Consider the following 25,366-nt stretch of genomic DNA (forward strand, 5'->3'; position numbering starts at 1 on the left):
AAACATTAAAAATAAAATTAAGATAGTAGTAGCGGCAGTACCTGCCTCAGAAGGGACGTGGCAGATGAGTGAGCTGGTCTGCGTCTCCGACGGCTCTGTGGCTCTGGGGTCTCAGCTCACTACAGCCATCAGCTCGTTGCGGTCATGTATCATGAAGGGAAATCGGCTGGGGCCGAGTCTGTGCTGTATCCGGGATGCTGGTGGGTGATGGTGGCCTTTACTCCAATTACGGTTTCCATGTGTACTGGTGTGCTGGAGCCCCTGTCCTTGCTTCAGGGAGAGAACCTGAGCCGTGTGAGTCAGGTTAGAGAGGGTGCGGTGACCTGCTGCAGGAGACCCCTGGAAGGTCTGGAGCCTTTGAACGAGGGTGAAAACGGCTGGGAAGCAAGGAGTGGGAGGTAGTTAGGGGGAGCTGGCAGGTTTGGGCACCACTAGCTCTGTGATGGGAGGGCAGGTGAGTGCCAGGCTCTGAGGGTGCAGCCAGTGGGAAGTGGTGACAGAAGAAGAGTGGATTTGAAGGTCATGATCAGTTGGTGGCCCTGAAGGACATCCCAGTGGAGATTTCTGATAGGCAGTGAGAAATGTGGGGCTGGGACTCAAGATTCAGGTCCTAGCCAGAGGCGAGGGTTGAGCATGGTCATCTTCACAGAGTGGAGTCTGCAGCTAAGACCTTGCTGGATTTATCGGGGACAGAGGCCACAGAGCTGAAATTCAGGGACACCTTTGCTCAGGAATCAGAGAAAAAGATGGTGGGGGAGGGGGACCAAAGATCATTGCTATGAAGGCTGAGAAAGGAGTGCTTCAAGGAGGAAGGTAGGAGGGGGACCGAGGGAAGCGCTCTTTAGGTCCTTTGAGGGCAAATCCAGTTGCCTGGGAAGATGAGAGCCCCTAGCTCACTGAGTGTTTGTTCTCTCTGAGTTTTACACATATTACAATTTATTATGTGGTAGGTGTTAAGTGTTGTATGGTAGGCAGTAGAGTCATTCCATTTCATAGATGAGGAATCTGAGGCACAAAGAGCATAGGTCACTTGCTGAGTTAAAGTTGGGAGCAGGGCTTGAGCCCTGGCAGCCCTCAGTCTTAAACTAACCACAGTACCCTGGTATGAGAAAGGGGAGGCGGCAAAGTAGACACTCTCTTTCCCCTTCAAACTTCTTGAAAGAGGTAGGAGTACGTGGAGTAGCTTGATGGTGTCAGCAGGGTGAAAAAGGTGAAAAACCATATTTTCCTTTTAGAGGCCCCTTAGTTGAACCCCTTAAGAGCTGCGGAGTCTTGAGCAGGATGACACTAGCGTAAACGGAAGGAATGACACGGAGGAGGCTGTCACGGACGGCTTAGGGAAACCAGAGGTGTTCCCCTCCGACTGTGTTCCTGTTCCGGTCCAGGCCTGGCTTGTGCTGGGCATTGACAAGCCAGAAGTTTCTCCAGTGAGCAAATGTTCGGGGTGAAGCTGGCGTTAATGTCACCATCTAGCCCAAGGGGTATATGATTTGCACTTCTTCCTGGAAAGAGACTTGAACAGCAGCTGATAACATTTATGAAAATCTTCAGTGCCTCTTGCCTGTTGTTTCTGGAGATTATTTGTGGCCTCACTTCTTCCAAATGTCTTTACCACATGCCGCTGAATGCAGGGCAAGTGGCTTCTTAGAAATCGGCAGTCACTTCCTTTTGACCAGAGCAGACACTGTCAGCGATTAGACTGTGCTGCCCTCTCGTGTCCATTTTGAGCCACTATAGGCAGGAGCAGTTTCGTGTAACAGAAAGCTTTGTTATTCGCTGATTCTGAGGTTGGCCCTGAATATGGACTTCATGGGGAATTCCAGCTGGCTAAGGTAAAAAAGGTTGGGGCCTTCTATCAGTGACTGATGCAAAATCTGAGATGGATAAAAAAAATGAAACCGGTAGCAGACAAAAAGGAAAATATTTCCAAGTCAACTTGTTTAGCAGATGAGCCATTGTGCTGTCTGCACTGTGTCCTCGCCTCATGGAGAAAATGAGATGACAACAGAAACCTGACCTGCTCTCTGTGATTGCTCTCTGTTCCCAGATGCCCCCCTCGGAAGCCTGGAGAACGGGACAGGACCCGAGGATCACGCTCTCCCGGAGCCCGGACCTCGGTACAAGTGAGTGGGTGGTCAGAAACCAGGTTGCCTTTGGAATTGGATTTTATGCAGGATTTTATTCTTTTCTAAAGATAGGGGGGCACCTGCTAGGATTGAAGGGCAAGGCCGTATTTGTGTTCCGTTTTAACTTAACATTACAAAATGTGGAGTTGTCAGGGGTCAAAGGGCGTGAGCGACTTTGTTAGAAATAGGATTTGCATACCACCTTTACTTTGTGCACTTTTGGGGCCAAATCTGGGTACCTTCTCTGTCATCATTTGCTAATTTTAATATTTGATCATGTTGAATAATTAATATTATATGATATTTAAGCCGCTTAGATAGCATATGTTTGTGAAGTGCTTAGTCTGGCTTTAGTAGTAAGTGCCGTATCAGTCTTCTTTTTTCACATTAAACCATCTCAGTACATTAAGTTGCCCAAAGTCCTTGGCTGTGTGGTGGCACAGTGAAGTCTCTGTTCTGTGTGAACCTTGTTGCTGTTACTGTGTTTCCTTCTTTCTCGTCATGGCTTTAATTTGGTGTTTCATTTGCAAGCTCAGCTCCAGGCTGGGAGCCCGATTGCCCCATACCTCACTTGGGGCTGTGGCCTCTCCCTGGGGAGCCAGCTGTGCTCTCTGAAACCACACTGCCTGTAGGAGGCTGTACCCATCAGTAGTGTCAGGAAGAGTTGGTGCCCGACACATCCAGGACTCCGAGTCCTTTTTGCTGTTTGTCTTAGAAAAACTGGAAAATGCAGCATTAAATGAAAAAATCACTTTCAACTCCCAACTCTGTTTCCGTGTTGCTATTTTGGTCCTTTTCCTCCTAGTGTGGTGTGCATGTGTGTGTGCGTGCGTGTGTGTGTGTATGTGCTTGTGTGCTTTAACCACACTGTGGCCCTGCTGTCTTCATAAAAGATGTGCTGTTTTTCCATGTTGCAAATGCTTTGTAAATATACAGCCGGTTCTCATTATCTCTGGTAACTGTGTTCTGTGCAGTTGCTGTGAAGGCGGAACCACTGCTCAGGGGAAATGGAGGGCTGGGCTCCTGTGAACCTCTCACAGCCCTTTCGTCAGCCATCAGTACATACCTTTGTTTTATGTCTGTTCCTGTTCTAAGACTCCTGATTTAACATACATTGTTGACTTTTTGACATTGAACTCATGGCCATTAGCACTGTAACTCCTGCTTGAACAAAAGGTTACCTGACACGTATTTTCTCTGCAATGGATATCACAACCTTCTGGTGCTTGGGAACACCAGATGGCCCTTTAACACCACGCTTAAATAGCACAATCACCAAGAAATGTGAAAAATGTGGCACTAAATCACCCGCCAAAGAACACACTTGCAGTATGAGAGTTGAAAGATGGAGGCAGAGCTCACCCTGTTGGTGTCAGCGGGGAGCACACACACACCTGGGGGCCCTGCTGCGTGCAGGAGTGAGCACGGAAGCACCGCAACGTGGATTTTGGGGTTACAGATACATTATTGGGCGGGGACACTTGTAGGTCAGGAATTGCAAATAATGAGGATTGACTGTAATTCTGAAGGCTGCCTTCTGTTCCTTGTAGTAGATGTAGCTGAATAAACTTAGCACCAGTTAGTGTTTGAATGGTGAGGGTGTGCATTTGAAGTCGCTGAGTGTAACCTCTTTCTGCCTGCCTTTTCCCAGCGTGGAAGCCAGTCCTCCAGGCCAAGGAAGTCCTCTGAGCAGCTTGTTACCTCCTGCCTCGGTGCCAGAGTCGATGACAATTAGTAAGTACTTTCTGAGTCCCCTCCGCTGGTCCTGGGATGCCTCCTGGGCCTGTGCGCTGCGGCGGTGCCTCTGTGCTTGCTCCTACACGACTGTTGTGAAGTGTGGGGTCAGGTCAGGTGTGTGCATCCCTGGCGCGGACGTGGAGTGTGGTGCGTGGTTGCAGGCTCGCTGAGCCGTGCTTGCATGTGATGCGTGGGCTTGTGCACACTTTCCAGGACATGCTCCTGGAGTGGGGCAGCGCTAGGTTAGAGGGCAGTCTTCTCTCGTTCAGGGTTTTAGGGTTCACCTCCTGGAAGATGAATGAAAGTTGCTGGTGATCAGCTTCAAACTGTTTCCAACCTCACCACCCAGAAAAAAGTGTTAGAGGAGTAGCAATTAAGAGGACGTCTGAGTGGCTTTATGTGATCAAGATGAGCCTGCTATGTCTTCATGAGCTAGGCAGGTCTGTTTAGAGCAGTGGTTCTCAACCTTGGCTGCACATTAGAATCACCTGGGAATCTTTTTAAAATCCTGATTTCTGGGCCTCATCCTCTGGAAATTCTGTTTCTTTGTTATGGGGAGGGGCCACAACATTAGTAACAAAGAAACAGAATTTCCAGAGGATGAGGCCCGGAAATCAGGATTTTAAAAAGATTCCCAGGTGATTCTAATGTGCAGCCAAGGATGCGAACCACTGGTTTAGAGGCAGGCAGGAGCTGGTGTGGGCTCTGGGCGGGCAGAGGCCAGGACTCCTGGCCCCCTGTTCTCATCCCAGGGGCAGGAAGGAAGCGGGGGCAGAGGAGAAACTGCCTCCATTCCCGCAGGTAGGATTCAACGGTCTGAACTTACACGGGGAAATATTTACAACCTTTCCCCCCAGCCTCTAGGAAATTTAACATTTTCTTAATTGTGAAAGTAGCAGCAAGACATAGGAAGTGGTTAGAAAACGGATGACTGTGTCACTGACAGAAGTCACAGGCACCTGCAAAACTGGCATGAAAGAATCTCAGAGTGTCATTTCTGCGTGAAAACGTGGTCGTTTTTGGATGTGATAATAAAGAATCCTATATATTATTATGCTAGGTTTTTTTTTGCATTTTCATAATTCTATTTCAATATAGTCTGTTTGCTTTGTAATCGTGTGTGTCTTATTTTATGTAATTTAAAACATTTTTCCCGAGAAGAGGCCCCTGAGCGTCACCAGACTGCAGAGTGGGTCCATGGTCCACAAAGGCGACATCCTCTCTGGCTGTCAGGCCCCTTCCTAGAAGGTGCACACCGTATCCCCCTCGGATGGCTGCGTACATCGGTGGCGTGGCCTGGGAGGCGACGTGCCCCACCCCCATCAGGCTGTCATTGCTCAGGAAGGAAGAGGGGCGTTTGGGAGCAGCCAGTGTCCTCTGACGGGGGTGACGGAGGACATGAGCAGAGGCTGTGAGGTTGGTGTGGTGGGAATGATCCGCCTCACTTTGTACAGTGAAGGCGTGTAGTATTTTAGGACGCTCCGCAGCCTTAGATTCAGCCGAGCAGATATTTATAGATCGCCCAGGATGTGGGACATGAGCTAGGACAGTGATGGCGAACCTATGACACGCGTGTCAGAGGTGACACACGAACTCATTTTTTTGATTTTTCTTTGTTAAATGGTATATAAATATATAAAATAAATATCAAAAATATAAGTCTTTGTTTTACTATGGTTGCAAATATCAAAAAATTTCTGTATGTGACATAACACCAGAGTTAAGTTAGGGTTTTTCAAAATGCTGACACGCCAAGCTCAAAAGGTTCGCCATCACTGGGCTAAGAGAACACTAAGGTTGCTGGTTTTCAAATTCCAGTTGTTTTTTTTACCACGGCACTATTACTTACCCTGTAATTCCTTTCTTTTTTTGAATGTACACTTGAAAAATGTGAAAGTCTTTATTTAAAGAGGTAAGTTTATATAATTACAGTGACTGGAGAGCCACAATGGGTTGACTTAAATAGCAGGTGACTGTAAAAATGAAGACAGGGAGAAGGCAACCGTGTTATGAAGCTGACCTCGCTGCTGCCTGTGCCGGCTGTGACTGAGGCCATTGTTGAAAAGACAGACCAGTGGGTGAGAGCATTGGGAAAGTGGAGGGCTGTCCTCTGCTGACCCGGACGTTGCCCTGGGAGCAGTCGGAAGGCTTGGAGAAGTGAGGGGGGCTGGTCTCTCTGATCACTGTATGTGACGCCTTGTCCTTGCAGCACGGGATGCTGTCTGTTTATGTGGGGACACCTCCATGTAGGGGTGAGGCTTGACCCTGTGCATCTACAGAACAGGCGTTTTGCCTTATTTCTATTTGTTTTGAAGAGGACAGTGATCCTGAGATTGGGGACATGAATAGCAGGCTTCATGGCTCCTCGTTTTAGGCACATTTGTAGGGGCCAGGTGTCTTCACACACCCAGTGGTCCCAGCTTTGGCTGCCAAGTAGGTTCCTGCTCCCTGGGCTGAGGCCCCGCCTCTCAGGTACAGGGTTCGCTTTGTCACTGCTCTTTGGGGTGTACAGAGACCGCAGACTGTGAGTCTTCCTCAGCCGTTTTCTGTCCTTGAGGAAGTCACTGGCCCTGCTTGTGTGTGTTCACTGAGGAGGCTGCTCTGAACAGTTATGCTGATGGCAGGGGTGTAAGCCATTTTTCTTATTTTTACTCATACAGTTTTCTAAAAATGTAAACTTAGTTTTATTATTTCTCATCTTTGGCAAGTAGAGACATGTCCAGAGTATACAGTTGAATCTCTGAGGAATAGGTCACTACGTCCACATTTTGACGCTCTGTATCTGTCAGTGTGGTGTGTGGGGGATTGCTGTGTGGATATGGGGGTTCTGTGTTCTTGGTGGCTGTAAATTTCAGGGGGTCTAATGGGGGTAGCACTGTCGTCCATCCTGTGTGTTTTCTGGCTGAGAAATCAGGGTTCTTAGAAACTGAGTGGAGGGGGTTTTGACTTGTGTACCCCCTCCCTGCCTCACCTCCTGTGTCATCACAGGCAAAGAAGAGCTGTCTGTCTGGGTAAGTAGGGTGTATTACTGGTAGTTTGCTCGGGCCGCCATAATAATAAGCCACAGACTGGCAGCTTAACCAGCAGACACCTATTTCTCACAGTCCTGGGGGCTGGCAGTCCAAGATTGAGGTGCCGGCAGGGCGGGTTTCTGGGGAGAGCTCTCTCCTTGGCCTTTTCTCTGTGCACATGCATCCCTGCTGTCTCTGCCTCGTCTTGTAAGTCCTGTGGATGAGACTGCATTTAACCTTAATGACCTCTGGAGCCCCACCTCCAAATGCAGTCACATTGGGGGTGAGGCTTCAACATAGGGATTTTGGAGGGATATGATTCAGTCCATAACACAGGGTGTCCCGGGAGCTGTGTCCCAGAGTGACCCCAATTCAAATTAAGTGTCGCATCCCAGCATGTGACACACAGGGTTCCACTCGAGAGATGTTTGACTCTCACAAACCCCAGAAGAGCCTGGCAAAGAAACCCCTACTCGGTGCTCCCCATAGTAGGGAGCGTGTCCTCACGTCCCGCCAGTGGCTTTTCCACATCATTTAGTCCTCTGTGCCCGTGGCTGCCTGGACACTGTCCTGCAGCTGAGCCTCAGTGCTCGGGCAATTGACAATCCCTTGCCCAGCAGCCTCCCCTGGACATCTCTGAAAGGCTCTGAAAAGGCAGGGCTTGGTCCTAGCATTTGGGGCGTATAGTCTTATTATTTAGCACCCAAGAGAAGGGTGGTTGAGCAGACCCCCATTACTGCTGTCTCTCTACCAGGCCCTTTATACTTAAGAAAACAGAAAGCCCATGACGAAATCTAATTATTTAGTGGAGTAGTATGGACAGTTTCGAGCAAACCAGAACACCCACACTCTGGCTCAGGGGCACTTTCTGCTTCTGCAGTTCCGGTTTTGGGTGTGCAGGGTTGTGCCTGGTTGGAGTTGCAGCATGGCTGGTGCTCGCGGGAGCAGTGTGCCCTCTCAGCTAGGCTGCCGCGTTCCGGGTTCGGCTGGGTGGCCTTCAATCTCTCAGTGCCTTGCTGCCCTGTGCAAACGTAAGATGAAAACCCATCTCGGATGGCCATTGTGGAGATCAGCTGTAATGTTCTTAGAAGAGTATTCGGATCAGAGCCAAGAGTCACTATTAGCTGTTATCAATGTGCTTATTCTATATTCTGCTTTCTTTTTTAAAAAATTAAATTTATTACAGTGACATTGGTCAACATTAACATACAGGTTTCAGGTGTGGGTTTCTGTTACAGGATCTATATATTGCACTGTGTGCCCATCACCCAAAGTTAAATCTTCCTGCTTTCTTAACATTACTTCATAGTATCCTTTTCTTCTTCTTCTCCTGCTCATCCTGTTGAATGACTGCATAATAGCCTGGTACTTGATTTATTACAATTTACCAGATTATTTTTTTGGGGGGTCGTCAGGTCTTTTTAAAATTTTTGCTGTTTCTTTATTCATTGTAAAGAAAAAAACGAGAAGCTCTAAGCTTGTAGTCAGTGCATTCTAAGACTCTTGCCCATTATTATTATTTTTTTGCACACCTGCTCCGTTGCAGCAAATTTCTGGTTGTGGGCTAGTGGACCACAGTTAGGCCTGCCTTTCTGGGCTTTCTGTGAGCAGCCATTTATGTTCAGTTAGTGTGTTGCCAGGCGTGTGACAGCTGCCAGTTTCTTTACACTTCACCAACCATAGGTGCTGACATTTTATGCGTTTTTGCTGCTGTAGAACCGGGAACATGGCACTTCGTAGCCGTGTGACTGCATTCTTTCGGGGTGTTTCCCTGATGTGAGCTGTTGGTTTATATCCTCTGGTGTGGGCCTTTTGTTCTCCCATTGGGTGTCCTGCTGATGTGGAGAGGAACCTGAGAATAGGAGGGGTGGGACTAAAGCAGGTGTTCTTTGCTGCTCATGGGGCTCTGTGGTTTGGCTTGGTGAGGAGGCAGAAAGGAGGGGCTAACACACCTTGTGTAAAAACAATACCCAGTAAAGTAATAATACGCTTCAGCAGAGTTCATATGTGCCCAGGATTGTGCCTGTTTAGAGTTACATTTTCTCATTTAGCCCCCAGCAATCTTGAGATGCAGGTAATATTATTTCTGTATAAGAAAACAGAGTCTTAGTGAGGTTAAGTAACTTACCCAAGACCTCATAGCTAGGATATCATTCAGCAAATATTTATTGAGCACCTACTGTGTGCCAGGCGTGGTTCCCAGGTAGATTAAGTGGTGAGGTGTGTGAGGAAGCTGGTTTTCTGACTCCAAAACCTTCAGTTTTCCCCACTTCTAGATTACCTAAGGGGACATGCTCCACCATCACCCAGGCAGGGCATGCCGTCTTGTGCCAACAGTGTGTGGGCATCCAGGTCTGGAAGCCTTACACTTAGTATTCCCTTTAAACAAGTTTTTTTTTTTTTTTTTTTTTTTTTTATAAATAAAGGAAGGAATTCTCCTGAGTGAGGATTTTATTGGTACCCTGATAAAAGAGGTCCTGAAGATCTCTCTTTTCACCATGTGGGGGCACAGTGAGAAGTCTGTGACCCAGAAGAGAGCCCTCACCTGGCACTCTGATCTTGGACTTCCCGTCTCCAGAATTGTGAACAGTACGTTTCTATGGTTCATAAAGCTCTCAGTCTGTGATGTTTTATTATAGCAGCTGGATGGACTAAGATTACAATGAGGAGTAGTGAGGCCAGGATGCTGCAGCTGGGGACCTCCTATCCATACAGCCACTCTATGCAAATTGCCACATCTCCACCTCCCAGTTTACCCCCTTCCACCCTTCCACTACCCCAGAGATGCCCCAGGTGGCAACCAAGCCGTCCCAGGTTACCGTGCCACCTGGTAGATGGTCCAGGAGCTAGCCCTATAATTTTCTCCCCATCACCACCTTTCCCCCGCTTAGCACACATGTTTTCAACTCTTGGTGTGTTTTCTATTGTGATGGTTTAGGGAATTTTACCTTAGGTTATCATTTCATCCTATATAATAATAGAGGAATATGCAAATTAGCTGGGGCGCCGTAATGTCACTACCGAACATTAGGGACCTGAGGCTGCATGGCACCTGGCCGGGGTGAGGTACCTCAGGCTGCGCCCCTGCCCCACGTGGCTTGACGGGGGACCTCAGACTGTGCCCCTGCCCGGCAGGGCTTGATGGGGGAACTCAGGCCATGCCCCTCACCCCGGCGGGGCTTGATGGGGACCTCAGGCTGCAACTCCCGCCCCAGCACCTGGCCGGGGGACTTGAGGCTGCGCCCCCCGCCTGGAGGAGCTTGAGGGGGGTGGGGCCGGCTGGGTCTGGGTCTTCTGCGTTTTCGAAGCATGTGCGGGTGGTGGGTGAGGACTTGACGCTAGGTCCCGCAGTGCGCCCCAGACTCTGACAGGAGGAAGATTTTCATATACATTTTACTACTTTCCTTTCATCTCTGACACTTCTATTATAGAGAAAGGGCAAATAGCAATATTAAAATATTTCCTCTAATTAATTCTCTTTTTAATGTGCATGAATTTCACGCACCAGGCCACTAGCATCTACATAAAACAGAAAGTGGTGATTATAATTATTCAAATCCTTTTAACTTTCTTTTCCTTTTTTCCTGTTTTATCTCAAACATCTTTATCTCTCTTTTATGAGACCAAAATATGATCTTAATTGTAATGGGTAAATAGAAAAGAGGTTTGCGTAATACTGAAACCAAAGAAAGTCATCTACTTTTGATGTGAAATTAGAGATAAGAAATCCGTGCTGTTAGCCTAAAGGCTTTAAAAATACCTGTGATTCTTCTCAAGCCACCTTGGGATTGGCACAGAATAGCTCTTCATCATTTGCTGTTTAAGCAGACTTACTCCAAACACCATATGTTATGATGAATAAAAATTTCATTTTCTATTTCCCAATTCTGTTTAACTATTGGCATTCTTTTGAACTTAATTTATGGCAAAATTGTTTCAACAAAGTTTTGTATAAAAAAATCCTATGGTCCCAATCTGGGTTCCAGAGGGTACGGATGGGAGTGGGGGCGAGAGAAGTGATGTGAAATGCCACGAAGGAGGCGGATCCTGGCCCAGAGCGTGGAGTCCTTTTGGAATAGCAAATGTGTCCACTTTTGGTCGGGAGTTCATGGATCTGGGTGACCAGCAGGCTGTAATAAGTCAGGGTAAGTGTTCCTGAAGACTGACATGGGGATGGTATTAGGATGGGCTCTTGGTGGCCGGTAATAATTATGCTAATGGCTAGTAGTCATTAGATTGCAAGGCAGCAGCCTTTGCTAGGTGCTTCTCCAAAGTCATCCTGGTGCAGGCATCACTGGCCCGTGTACTGATGGGGAACCCCTGAGGCAGAGGCTGAATGCAGTGTTCAAGGTCGCGCAGCCAAACTCCTGGGGCTGTGCTCCCAAACCCAACTCTGTCCTCTCTCCCTCTTCTTCAGGCACCCATATGGTGGGAAGCAATGGGTTCTGCCTTTCGTGGGCTAACCTGGCAGCCTGGCTACTCTCGGTAGCTCTGCCACTGCCTTTGAAATGCTTGTGGAGGAGGAGCTGGAGGGCAGCGGCTCTAATGTCCTGCACCAGGGCCACCTCGGGGAGGTCTCTGGAACTGCAAGCATTGCCCCAGCCTGTTCCGACCTTGTCCCTCGAGGCCCTGGGATTGGGAAGGACAGGTGACATCCCCACAGGCTGTGATGAGGACATGCTGGTCTGTGGGGCATGTGCTTGGTCTTGGCAGCAGCCCTGACAGTATCACAGTGCGGCCCAGCAGAAAGTCTCGTGGGGCCGAGAAAGCACCTGCAGAAGGGCTGCAGCAGGCAGTTGGTGGGGTCCATACTGGGCGGCTGTGAGGTGAGTGTTTGTACATTGCAGGGGGAGGTGCCTGTTGTGGCGTCCCCTCTGAGGTCAGAAGGGTGCTTTAAGGGCATGGGTGCTGCCTTGTGCTCTTTGACAGCCCTAGACATGGTCCCACTTGTCCTGAGACCTAGAAGGGACACCAGTCTTCACTCTCCCTAGTTTGTCTAGAAGGGCTCGTCCCCAGCTCTAGGGAACTGTCCGTGGTCCCCTGGATGAGCCGATGAGTAGTAGGGAGAGAGAGACGGCCTTTAGAATTCTCAGGGGAGTGCTGTTCTGTTCTTCTTGATGGAGGTCTGATTGACATACAAAAAGCTGTGCCTATTTAATGTATATAACTTGATGAGTTTGGAGATAAGCATACACCTGTGAAATCATCACCACAATCTATGCCATAAACATATACAACCTCCTCCAAAAGTTTCTTCTGCCCGATTGATTGGTTGATTGATTGATGATTGGAACACCTAGCACACCATCTACCCTCTAAGCACATTTTTGGGGAGTGCTTTTCTTGATGAAGAAAAAAAGAACATTCTCTTTCTTTTTACTTTCTTTGTCTCTTTGCCAGGTCCTATCTTCCATTCAGAAACTGTTTATGCCCCGGGCTTGCCAGGCCAGTGGGGATGACCGGCAGCAGTGGTGTTAACAGTCACATGAACTTGCCCTTGAAAATCTGTACAAGTGCTAGAAAGGCAAAACATTGGTGGGGTAGGGGTTGGGGGGTGTTTGCTGCTTTAAGGTGTGTTACTAGGGTTTCTTTTGGGTGACAGTGGAGTTGAGGCCTGCGGATGAGAGACTGGGTCAGTTCCGGTGGAAGTGCGGCTGGACAGAGGTGAGAGGGAGAGCCGCCTGGGTGGATGCTGTAGAGGGCAGTGCATTTGGACTTTACCCCCGCGCAGTGGGAAGCAGGCAGGGTCTGAAGCAGGAGTGATTGCTCTCTCCCATTTCCTCTTGCCAGGCAGGCTGTTTCATAGTGCGTTCTTCAGTTGTCCCTTCCTGCTGGCCTTCCTTGCACCAGTGCTTCTAGAAGGCCTCCCTTGTGCCTCGCAGGCGGGGACTCCTGACAGTCCCCTGTTGGTGCCCTAAGTACCGTGTGCGGACACCATAATTCATAAAGACGTGCTAAGTGCTACCAGAGAGAGCAGAGGCTGGGAGGGTACTGCGGTGATCTGGACCCTGGAGCCACTGTCCTAGGATCAAGCCCCAGCTCCAACGCTTCCTAGTGCTCCCTTCCCTTCCCCTCCCCTCCTCCTTCCCCCTTCCTTCTTCCCCCTCTCCCTCCCTCCCTCCTTTCTTCCTTTTTTTCTTTTCAGAATCTGGACCCAGTTTCCTTATTTGTAAGATGAAGACACACTGGCATCTGAGGGCCATCTGAGGGTTAGGTGCACTGACTCACGAAGGCGGCAGACGTGTGTGCTGTGCTGAACCAGGCACCGTACGGTATTGGAGCCTTATCAAGTACTGAGAAGCTTCCACAGCTGGTATGAGCATCGGCCTTCTTGTTCTGCAGAGTCAGGCCATTGTACAGGGAGGCTGAGGACTAGGGCAGTGAGAGTCAGTGCAAATGTCAGTGTCATCTCACCATCTTGGGGTGTGAGGCAGTGGCCTCACTCCAGGGAGACTAGTTTTTCTGAAATCATTTCTGGAGACCTTCTTCGGAGATCAATTTTTGAGCCTGTTCAGTAGCCCTAAGGGTTCAAGCTCTGAGCCTAACCCCTAGAATTCTAGAGCCTGGTCTCTCTCGTTTTCATTTTTGCTTTTTTTCAGACAATCTCTGCCGGTTTCCACATATAAAATCCACTCCTAAGTTCATACCTATTTCTGGGACAATTCCAGATTTTCCTTTAAGGACTTCCTGGAAAAGATGAATAATATGGACATCTCATTTAAAAAAATAGTTTTATTGATTTCAGAGAGGAAGGGAAAGGGAGAGAGAGATAGAAACATCAATGATGAGAGAGAATCATTGATTGGCTGCCTCCTGCACGCCTCTATTGGGGATCGAGCCCGCAACCTGGGCAGGTGCCCTGAGCAGGAATCAAACTGTGACCTCCTGGTTCATAGGTAGATGCTCTACCACTGAGCCACCACAGCTGGGCGGGACATCTCATTTATTTTGCCTACTGTGAACCAGACTTTGCCTATATTATCACTTAATTTCCACAGCACCCCTGCAAAGCGGGAATGTTGGCCTTGTTTTATAGTTGGAGAAATGGAGGCTGAGAGAGGCTATGGTAGAGGCCCTATGCTAGGATGTGGGGAGCTGAATTCAGACCCGTCTCTCTGGAACACTGAGCCCTCAGAGGAGAGCATCCCGGTGCGCTAGAGTGTCCCTCTGCAAAGAAGTTTTCCTTCCTGAGCACCGCCCGAGAGGGCCGGCCTCCTGCACCCTCGTCACATCGCCCACTTAGTTCTTCACGTCTGCTGACTCGGGGCCCGAAGCTTTTATGACTATGTACATTCCTTGTTTACTTCTCTGTCTCCTCGGGGACAGGCACTTTGCCCGCTGCTCACTCTGTGTACCCGGTGCCTGAAATCCTGCCCGACATGGATTTGTGGTCAAGAAACATTGATTGAAGGAATGAAGGGATGCCTGAATGAACTAATGTTTATTCTAGTTCCAACAAGCACAAAGAAATTAAAAAGTGTTCTGTGGCAATGAATTGAGAGTGAGCTCCCCAAAGGCAGGCTCACATCTGTTGTTTTTTAAATTTTTATTTTTCAATTACAGTTGATGTACAATATTATGTTAGTTTCAGGTGTATATCATAGTGATTAGACATTTATATAACTAACGAAGTGATCACCCTGATGAATCTTGTACCCATCTGACACCACACGTTGTTATTACAGCATTATTGACTATATTCCCTGTGCTGCACTTTACACCCCATGATGATTCTGTAACAGCGATTTGTACTTCTTACTCCCTTCCTCTCTTAATTCTCCAACCACCCTTCCATCTGGTGACCATCCAAAGGTCCTCTGTATCTATGAGTCTGTTTCTCTGAATGTTTCTGGTGTCTTTTTGGTCTTGTTAGTTGTTTTGATATCAAAGGCAGGCATCTTTGTCTCCCCTGATGACTCTCTCCTGTGCAAACATGTTGACTATTGAGTTGACTTTGAATGACCTTTGGCAGGTGAGTGAGGTTCCATAAATACACTGGCTTTGACATTTGGCCCACAACGCTTTCTGCTCTAGGCCAGGTGTTAGCCAATGTAGGAAGCACGGCTGGTTGGAAAGAGGTGGGATGGGAGTTGTGGCTTGTCTTCCCGGAGTTCGTAAAGGAGAATCGGCCTTCCTTGTGAAGGCGAATGTCACCTTCGGCTTTAATCCTCAGTGGCCCGACAGCCCTTACATTGTCACTGCCAAGTTTCTGTCCTCAGTGCTGCTACAAGATTGACATGTACACCTTCTCTTTACCCTTCATTTTTGTAGTGCCCTGGTGTAGGTGGTCATGGACGCATTTGGTTGAGAAGGCAGCCTTTGGGGTGTAAAGAACACTGGGGTCAGGCTTGCCATTCGAGAGCTTTGTCACCTTGGCAAATGCCTTAACTTCTCTGGACCCAGTTTCCCTGTCTGTGAAATGGAGGTGACGTTACCTGATGGCAGGAGTCTTATGAGGGACATGGTGTGTCTGGTGCAGAGCCCAGAACATGTTGTCTGGGAGCTTCCTTGGAGGCCCACAGATGCAGAGACCTCAGCATCCTTTCCCAGGCCTGTTGAAATCATGCTTGTGCTCATATGTGGATTTTCCTGGGAAGAAGGGCCTTTGCTTTCATTACTTTCCTTTAAGGGATTCCAGACCTTAGCAGAAGCCAGGAAACACTCCAAGCACATGGCTGGCAATAATTGCACGAAGTATCCCAGGGATTGTGCTCATTTTCTGTGGTTGCCATTCTGCTCTCTGATGTTGCTACCAGCTAGACTGGCTGTGTCCTTACCCACATCTCTCCACAGATGAGCAGTGGGGACTTGGGTGAGTTACTAAACCTGTCTGTGCTTCAATGTTCTCATCTGTAAAATGGGGCTAATAATAGTACCCATTTGATAGGGTTGTGAGGATTAAATTAATACATGAAAAGTACTCGATCCTTTATATGTATTGTATATTGATAAGAAAAAATGGAAAAAACATATTCAGCAGCATGCCTAGCATGTTAAATGCTCCCTAAAGTTAGTAGGTGCAATTACTATTAACAGCCTCGAAGGAGACATTGCTGAACGCGATATCCGGGCCTTCTTGTTGAACTGCACACGGATAGACCTGACTTCCTGTTTCACGGACACCATCCCTCCTGCAGAGGCCCTGCAAGTTCCCTTTGTGTGGCCTCTTCTCCTCACTCTCCTCCAGTGAAGAGGGGGTTGATCTCCGCTTTCTTTCTGGCTCTCTTTCTGTGCCCTCAAGTGGAAGTATGATCAGATAGGAAGTTTGACACTGGCAGTGACAATGTAAGGGCTGTTTGGCCATGGAGGATTACAACCTGAAGGTGACATGTGTTTCTTAGGAGAAAAACAAAGGAGTGAAGAGTGATTTCAACACCCAGAGGCTATTTAGCCTTGTCTGGAGACATTTTTTGTTGTTGCATCTGGGGTGGGGGTGCTACTGGCATCTAGTGGCTGATCCTGGGGATGCTGCTAAACTTCCTACCGCACACAGGATAGCCCCACAGCAAACCAGCCCCAAATGTCAGCAGTGCCAAGGGTGAGAAGCCCTGAATAGGAGGGGAGACAGTGGGGCTGTTTTCCAGGAACTGTATGTATTTAGTTTCAGACTTGTTTCTAAACCACCTGTCTCTTGCATGGCCCAGGGAATGAAACTTAGGAGAAAAACAAACCTAAATGAAATGATAGATCCCAGGAAGCGTTTGTCCTTGTGTGTATCTGGGAGCTGTGTAGTTCCATCACCCCTGCAGTGAAGGTGATTTAGGGGGGCTGTAGGTGCTTAAGGATGAACATGTGTTGAATGTATAGGAATAAGTGATCTCCACCTGACAGCAGCAGAAACATTCATATTCATCGTGTGAGCTCATTGGTGCTATTTTTCTGGAACTTATTGAAAATTCCTTCAGTTGATATTCATTGGTGTTCATGTAAGCCTCACATACCTTCACTTCCTCTCTAAAAATGAGTTTCTGCTCTTGAATTAATTTCTTTGTTTGACTCTATGGTTATTCGGGAGCTGGAAGTTAGTTGGAGGCAAGTGGCTCAGAATGTATTTCTACTGATTGCAGAAAGAACAGCACTGGGACCACCAGGGGGCGCTCTGGCCCTTTCTCTGCGTTGCTTCTGCAGCTGTGGGATTTTGTTATCTCAATTTTTGATGTCCAGTGCTGCTGCCCTATTTTAACAGTGTGGTGGGGTAATGGTGGTGGCAGGAGCAATGGTCTTTTCCAGGTGAAAAACATCAAGCTTGCACAGAACATTTTATTCTCAATTAGCATAACCATAGTCGTACATTACCAGTGGCTTTGAAGGGGAGGTACAGGTGTCTGGTCCTTCTTTCAAAAGGAATATACAGCTAATTAGAAAATATTTCTCCTTTGTCATTGCTTCTCATGAGCTATAATTGATTGTCCATGGATATTTACTCAGCATTCGAAATCTAATCATTGCTTTTTCCCTTTTTATGGGGGTAGGAGGTGGATAGAGAGTGATGGGTGGTGGAGAGAGGTAAGCCCAGATAATCAACCCAATTATTTTCTTTTGATTTTTGCTTCACTTTTGATCTTGAGCTAGAGCAGAGAGGGCCAGAAAAAAAACATCCTCAGCTGTCAATAGGTCTTGTTGAGCAGGTCCTTTTTGTTTCCGGCTATTTGGAAGGGATTCTCAGTGCTAGTGAGGAGGTCTGGCTCGTCGCCTGGCAACACAATTCCAAACATTGGGCAACTTGAAGAGTGCAGTAATAATGATGGAGGGAGACGGGGAGGGAGCTGGCATGGTCCAGTAGCCTGGCTAAGGGTGTTACACTGGTGGCCAGGAGCCCCCTGTCCTTTAACAGAAAGGAGTGAATTGAGGTGATGCAGCCAACACAAATCCTCAGGTTGGGCAAGGTTTTTAAAGGGGAATCTTCCCACTGGGCTTTATCTACTAGAGACCTTCAGTGACTGACTTGGTAATTGGAATGTTCCAGATGGAATTTAGATGAGTCTCACTTCTTTACTGCTTTGTTTATTCAGTCCCAAAACGTTTACCGAGCATCTGCCACATGCCTGGTACTGTTTTAGGTGAAGGAACTCCAGCTCTGCCACTTAGAAGTTTGGTGCCTCAGTTTCCCCATCATTAAAATGCAGTTATAAGAGCCAGCATCAAAGAATGTTAGGATTAAATGAGGTAATCCATATGCACAGGGTAGGACAAAAGTAGGTTGACAGTTGTGAGCAGGTGAAGCACAGTTTATTCTTGCATTATTATTATTTATTAATTCTTGTATTATTTTACATTCGAACAACTATAAACCTTCTTTTGCCTCACCTGTATAAAGTGCTTATGCTAATGCACTCAGTACTCAGTAGATGCGAGCTCTTACTATGCAGACCCTGCCCACAGGAGTTTAAGTCTAGTGGAAATAACGTTGGTGGTAAAGTACAGAAACAAAGGATGGTTGGATGGCAAAAAGAAGGCACCTGGGTCACGTGGAGTGAAGCATGCTTTGCTGCCTGTGACAGAGTGACCTCTGCAGTGGTCTCCCCACCCTCACCTTTCATGACTTCCCTGACGCGGAAATCCTAATTAGAGTTTCAGATCACATAGAACAGCTTCACTTCTTACCTGGATCTACAGGGACCCCCCTAACCTGGTGCTGGGGCTAACTGCTGTGCCTGGATCGGGGAGAGGGAAGGGGGTGAATGTAAGAGGACGGGGGGCTGTACAGAGAGGTGTGGGAAGAGGGGAGAGCTAAGGGGTGGGTGCAGGGGATTTAAGGAGCCTTCACAGAGATGAGTGTGCTTAATAAGAAGGGAGGACACTCCTAGGAGAGGGGCAGCTGTGTGCAAAGGCCCCATGGAAAAGGAAAACTCGGGGCTCCCCCTGAAGACACCCAGCTGGTGGGGGCGGAGGACTCTTCTCCTCCCACCAAGGAGCCCCTGGGGAAGTGATGGTGATGCTGCCACTGTCCTCTGTCCTCCTGCCACGGTCACTGCTCTTCCTGTCAGCCCCGTAAGGGAGGGGCTGCTCCTCAGTGGTGAAGGGACGGGGCAGAGCTGGGAGAGCGGGCTCAGCCCAGGAAGGCAGTGTTGAGTCTGCCCGGCATTTCCATGAGTAATTCTCTCAGGCGACTTCTTGTTTTACGCTGGCATCTCTGCCCAGAGCTTTCCTTGGACTGGTCGTGGGGTCGCATGAGCTCCCTAGCTCTCGGTATCATATCTGTGCTTTCGGGATTTTTTTGTCTAACGTGATTTCCCCCTTCTTTTTGGAATTTCATCCTTCCACTCAAGGCCTGTTACCTTTCTGCTGACCCCAGTTAACTCAGATTCCTAATTTGCTTACAAATGTTCAGGGGAGGGTGCTTATTAACGCCCAAGCTAGGGTTGACTTTTGGTCACTTTTGGTTTTGAGTTTTCTAGCAGTCAACCTCTGTTTCGTCCTCACCCCGACCCGCCCTGGCCTGGCAGTTTCATAGGTAACAGTTTCATAAATTCAGAGCTGACCCAACAGGCTTCTTGCTCAGGGGACAAGGCACCTCCCAGACTTGTTTGAAATGCCAGCTTTGTGCGAAATGTCCCAGCAGAAGAGCTGGGCAGCTCTGTTTGAGTTGCATGGGGGCAGTTTGAATTCTGGGGTGCGGGTGGGGGGTGGGGGGGAGAAAGCCTGGCTGGGTAGAGCATCCGATGGAACTGGGTTGGTCACCCTGTGCTGTGTTATTAAGGGGGGCAGCAGTGAGGCCGAGAGAACACCCCGTTCCTGCAGCCTGACACATGGCTCATGTCATGCCCTGCTTTCTTCTTGGTGCACTAGTCCCCCTCTCTGGACACCCCGTTTTCTCACTTCTAAAAGAAGGTGAATAGTGCACACTTGGCGCAGATCAGTAAATGGAGCAGGTGCTTATGTGTCGTTGGTTCTAGTGCAGCTCTTCCTCTTTCTCTTCCTCCTCTCACTTCCATTCCCCCTTCTTCAACTCCTCTTCCTCCTCCCCTGCATCTTAAATACTAACTTTAAAAATTATTATAAAATTGTTGTTTTGTATATGAATACATTTACATGGAAAAACTCAAGAGATACTAATGGGACACAGTGATGTCCTCATTTCAGCCACCCACTATGACTCTGACCTTTGGAGTTCAACATCTGGAAGAGCACATCTGCCAGAATAGGGTCCGACAGAGCGCGGCCCTTGCATCTGACTGTCCCTTGCCCATTGATGGGCTGTCACTGCATTGCAGCAGCACTGAGCTATCTGGGTCTCTCCACACACTGTTAGGCTTTGTGTGCTCGTACTTCTGTCCCCGCCAGTCCTTCTGCCTGGAATACCCGTCCCTCTCCTCCTTTTTGGCCTGGGTAGAGTTACCCATCCCTTTAGATGTTACCTCTTCCAGACAGAGAGGTGCAGATCAAACTGGCAGCTTTGTTATCAATAAAGTGACTGGAAAACAGAGCCTCAAACCTGTGGGCAGGTGGGCTTGCAACAACAGCCATCCATGAATTCACTAGTCAGGTGGAGACCCCCACAGGGCAGCTACTGAGCCTATCCCAGGGGTCGGTGAGCAGTGGGTGAGCCCTGAGAGAGAACCCACAGGGGCTGAGCTGAGCATGCCCCGGTCCTCAGGCTCCGGAGTGGGACAAGTTACCCCTCCCTGCTGGGACCAGCCAGTGAGGAGCAGAGACATGGGGGTAGGGAATTGGAGGGCACCTGTTCCATGTGGAAATGGAAAGTCAGAAACTTGGCCATTCTCCTCTAACACCGAGCACCCCACTTTGGAAGGGAGATTTAGATTTCAGGCTGTTTTAGATACATGATCACAGGTGGGTGACTTTCCTGGGTTCTGTTTTCTCTTTAGCAAAATGGATCAGTAAACTCTCCTTCACAGAATTGCTGGAGCATTTGATAAAACAAAGGATGTCAAGAATGGTTCCTGAACCTGCTAGGCGACCTGCTAAGGTTAAATCCGTGGTCTTCACATTGATAGCTGGGTCTTACTTTATCGTGCCACCCTTCCAGATCTTTCTCGAAACCCCCATCTCCTCTTCTCCCTGAAGCGAGGAGACCAGAGGCACATCCGTTGAGTGGGTGCATAGCTAGTAGCGGACTTGGGTGCGGTTAAGGAAGGGCCAGCGAGTTGGTGCCACGTTCGGCCTTGCAGCTCAGTATTTAGTGGCCCTGCATTTAGTGCCTGCTGTGTGCAGGTGCACGAGTGCTTGGTGTTTTGGGGGGGAGAATGCCATGACCTGGGTGGGGTTTGATCTGTTCCCCTCCCCACATATACACACTCTCCAGCCAAGTTTTCTGACTCATTGAGCCAAGAATTCTGAGTGTAGTGGAAACAAGGAGGCCCCAGGGAACAGGAGCAGATGCAGCCTGTCTGAGGTGGCTGTGTTCTTGCTTCTGCGTTTCTCTGGGAGAGAAAGCAGAGCGTCCAGATGTGCCTGTGCCTCTGGGATGCTGGCCCATCTGTCCTTCGCATCTCCCTCCTCCCCTTACCCCCCCTCCCCCTTTCGCTTGGTGTCTTAATACCCTCGCACCTGAAGGTTCTGACGTGGACTTTGCTTGAGCCCCTAGTCACAGATCTGTCTCCGGAGTGGGTTCTGAGCAGTGACCACAGGCACCAGGACCTGGAGGTGCTCTGCGTGCCAGCACTGTTGTGAGCACATTGCACTAACTCCCTCATCCAATCTCACATCATCCACGAGGTAGGTCTCTTATCAGCCCCGTCTAATTGATGGCGATTAAGGGGCTTGCCCAACATCACACAGGCTGTACTTGACGGGAGTGCCTGGGACCTCATCCCAGGTTCCTAAGCCTTGGGTACTATTGTTTCTGGCTATTCGTGATTTATTCAGCCATTCATTCAGCAAATTCTGAGAACCTACTGTGTACCAGGCACTGCGATGGACTCTCGTCCAGGGGGTCTCAGCCTCGGCACTGTTGACCTTTGGGTTGGATCATTTCCTGTTGGGGGTGGTCCTGTGCCCTGAGGGGTGTTTACCAGCATCCCTGGCCACTCCCCCCTTGATGCTGGTATCACTGCCACCTCAGTTCTGACAACGAAAAAGGTCCCCAACTTTGCCAGATGTTCATGGGCTGCAAAACCCCCCTCAGGTGAGAACTGCTGTTTTAGGGGTAGAGCAGGAAACATAGAGCTTACACGCCTGTGGGAGAGCAGAGGCCACAAACATAAATAAATCTGTGAGGCGATGCTCTGTCCTCTGGAGCAAAATGAAGGGCAACCAGAGCATTGGTAGGGGGTGGTCAGAGGCTAATGTCCTGCTGTCTGTGAAGCCCCTCTGACCAGGGGACTTTGAGACGAGCCATGGGGTATTGGAGGAAGAGTGTTCCCAGCAGAGGGGACCCCCAGTGCAAATGGCCTGGGGTGGGGAGTGCTGGGCTTGGCTTGCACAGAATGAGCCAGGGGTAGTAGAGATGAAGACAGAGAAGTCAGGGGTGGGGTTCACTTTAGCTTTTACTCTGAGTGAGATGGGAAACCATTGGGGACTTCTGAGCAGAGGAGTGACACAGTCCGACTTACATCTTAAAAGGGCCATTCTTGCCACTGGGTGGAGCATGGGTGGACTGGGGAGCAGGGGCGAACAGCTGGGAGATGACTGTCTGGTCCAGGCAGTAGATCCCGCCGCTTGGAGGAGGGTCTGGGACACTCTGCTTAAGGGGATACATGCGGCATTTTTGAAATGTAAATGATCAATACAGTGCAGGCCCTTGGTTAAAAGACCTGGCCCTGCCCACCTCTCACTTCCAGTCCTGCTCCTCCTGGCGCTAGGAGTGTGCCTCCAAATCTCTGAGCTGTTGTTACGTTTGCAGCTCAGAACTTTTCTTTAACCACCATCTCTTGAAGCAGCACTTTTTAGAAATTATTCATCACCTTCTTGCTAGAATGGGGAGGGATTGTGGCCACTCCACTGGGCTGAAGGAAACAACCAATTTTGTTCTCCTTTCTCAAGACTTTTTTTTTCTCATTGACATCCAGCCATCCTACGGCAGTTTGCCCCACTTTGCCTTTCAGAACCTTTAATTGCCCTCTCCCTGTGTTCCTCCCTTTCGTAATCACGATTTATTGACCCCTAATTAATTTTAATCATTTTATATTGGCACCTTTAGTTAGTCACAGCTGTCCCTTGAGAATAATGATAAAGGAAAGTGTCTTCTTAATGTGTCCTTGTTTCCATTTATCATCTCTCCATGGTGCTCTTGGGTCACCGGTAATGAACAAATCATTAATTTATTCATTCATTCCTAGAGGCCTAACCGTTTGATTAGGGCTCTTCTAAAATTCACCGATAAAAGGGTGAACTATAGTTGAAAACAAGGACCTCTACTCACCTCAGTTTCCTGGAATTGGAAACTCACATCTCAGCCTCTCATTCCCGATAATAAATCAAATAAAACATAGATTTATTCATGTTTCAAAAAATCAGAATTTGTTTCCTTGAAACTATGGCTGCTACTTGGCCACAGACCATCCAACAGCTACATGCCTTGTTTGAGAGTGAAGGTGTGGTTGATGCTTGTGGGCTCCAGGCTCCAGAGAATCTTCTCCCAGGAAACCAGACACAGACCCCCTTGCTGGAGTCCTCTGAGGCGGTGCCCTTAGAGAGTTCCTACCCCTACGCTGCCTGGCGCCTGGCTGCATCCAGAACTGCTCCAGGACTGGCTTTGGGTTGGGGCCATTGTTTTCACACACTGTAGTGAAAGGTCCTTTATAGGCCCATGAAAGAGTGGACGTACCTATCACCTGGAATACTGGAAATCTGCTGCATTTTTCTGTGCAAAACTTTGTTGCAAATAGTTGTTGATCCTTGTTTTTATTGCTGTATATTGTATTCAGAGCATTCTTTGCCTTCCAGAGATAGGTCCAAAAGACAAATTACACTGAGGAGGAGGGGCTGGAGAGAATGCCGAAGGCTTGCCCTCCGCTGCCTTGAGTGTCTGCTGGGGATGTCTGCTGGTCGCATGCTCAGTCCTCAGAGCCTGAGTCAACAGAATGACCAGTTAGGTTAACTGAAATATGAGACCGGACTGTACTGGGAATCCAGTTTGAAAGGAGCATTTGGAAAGGAAAATCTACCAGCGTATCTTTCATGAAGTTTGACCCTTTGGGCTAAATTAGTTCTCTTCTGGTAGCACTGATGACTCAGCAGCAGACGTCTTTTTTCAGGTAATATGTTAGCAATGGAAAACTCAGGAAATGGTGAACAGTGCTGCCTGTGTTTCTGGGGACTCCTGTCCCTTCCCCCTCTCCTTCTGGAAGCCCTCAGATTGACCAGTACGGTCCTGTGTCTCGTGTGCCCCATCCCTGCAGTGCGGGGAGTCCTCTGGAGAGGAGAGTTCGCACAGTTCTCTGTGCAGATATTAAGTTCAGGTGATTGAGCTGAGACGTTGGGACTGAGGGACTCCAACCGTATTTCACAGAGCGCTCAGCGGTGGTGTGCTGTGTGGTGTGAGGGGGAGGAGATGCAGAGTGATTGCTTTCCCGAGGAGGCCCTCCGTCATCCATCTTCACTAAGAGGGCACCTCTGGAGGGACCGAGCCTGCATCTCCATCTGTATCCCATCCAGGAGGGACACACTGCGGCATGGCTGGCACAGCTTAGGACGGGATGCTTTCCCAGGGCCTCTCTTCTCTAAATTTCATTGGCTCATCCCCGGCTTGTGTGGGCTGAGGGAGAGGCCTGAAAAGTCACCTTGCGTATGCGTTGGTGGCATGTGGTAGGGCATTAGGCAGGAGGTTATTCTGGCTATTGTAACAAAGACCTGGAGTAACACTGGTTTAAATGAGAATGAATTTTATTTCTTCCCACATGATAGGTTGGAACTCTGTTTCCTTTTATCTGATTGCTCTGTTATTTCTCAGATGTTGCCCTTGTCCATGCACCCATCACACTCACAGTTCCTTCTTTTACAGGCTCAACCCCAGCTTCCACGTCACTTCCCGCTCACCTCACTGTCACTGCATATAACCACATGACCTTACCTACCCGCAAGAGCAGGTGGGAAATGGTTTTTCTCTGAGTAGTCATGTGGCCAGCTGTGGGGGAAGAGGAACACGAGTCCGTGGGGCGGCCGGGGCCCACTCCAGGTGAAGACAGCTCTCAGTCTGATTGTGGCTCCTATTTTTCCCCCTATATATACTTTTAAACTTTTTGTTTTGAAAGAATTTAAGTTTCACAAGAATTAGTAAAAAGTAGTAGAGAATTTCCGTGTACCTTCCCCCAGCTTCACCCACTGATGACATGTTACAGAACCAGGGGGCATGGTCAAAACCAGGAATGGCCACTGCTGAGACCTTATCTGAGTTCACCATTTTTACATGGGTGTGTGTGTTCGCGTGCATGTGTGTGCAGGAGTTAGACATTTTATCATTGATATAGATTCATGTAGCCACCACCGTAGGTGACATTTACCTTCAGAGGCTGCCCATCCCCTCTGGGATCAAGTCCAGGCCATTCCATGAACAGCCCTGCCCATGTGTCACTTTATCTCCTGCCATTC

General features: G+C 48.7%; 1 protein-coding gene across 6 annotated transcripts in view; it reads left to right on the forward strand.

Annotated features, from left to right (window-relative positions):
- SNX29 (sorting nexin 29) overlaps positions 1-25,366 on the forward strand; it is a 438,387-nt gene that overhangs the window by 77,704 nt on the left and 335,317 nt on the right. For all 6 annotated transcript variants that reach the window (XM_059693199.1, XM_059693196.1, XM_059693200.1 and 3 more), the window contains 2 exons: positions 2,048-2,123; positions 3,778-3,860. In XM_059693199.1, the coding sequence (XP_059549182.1) occupies positions 2,048-2,123; positions 3,778-3,860 (159 nt within the window). The remainder of the gene's footprint in view (positions 1-2,047; positions 2,124-3,777; positions 3,861-25,366) is intronic.

The sequence above is a fragment of the Myotis daubentonii genome, chromosome 4 (genome assembly GCF_963259705.1).
Source record: "Myotis daubentonii chromosome 4, mMyoDau2.1, whole genome shotgun sequence".
NCBI lineage: Eukaryota > Metazoa > Chordata > Mammalia > Chiroptera > Vespertilionidae > Myotis > Myotis daubentonii.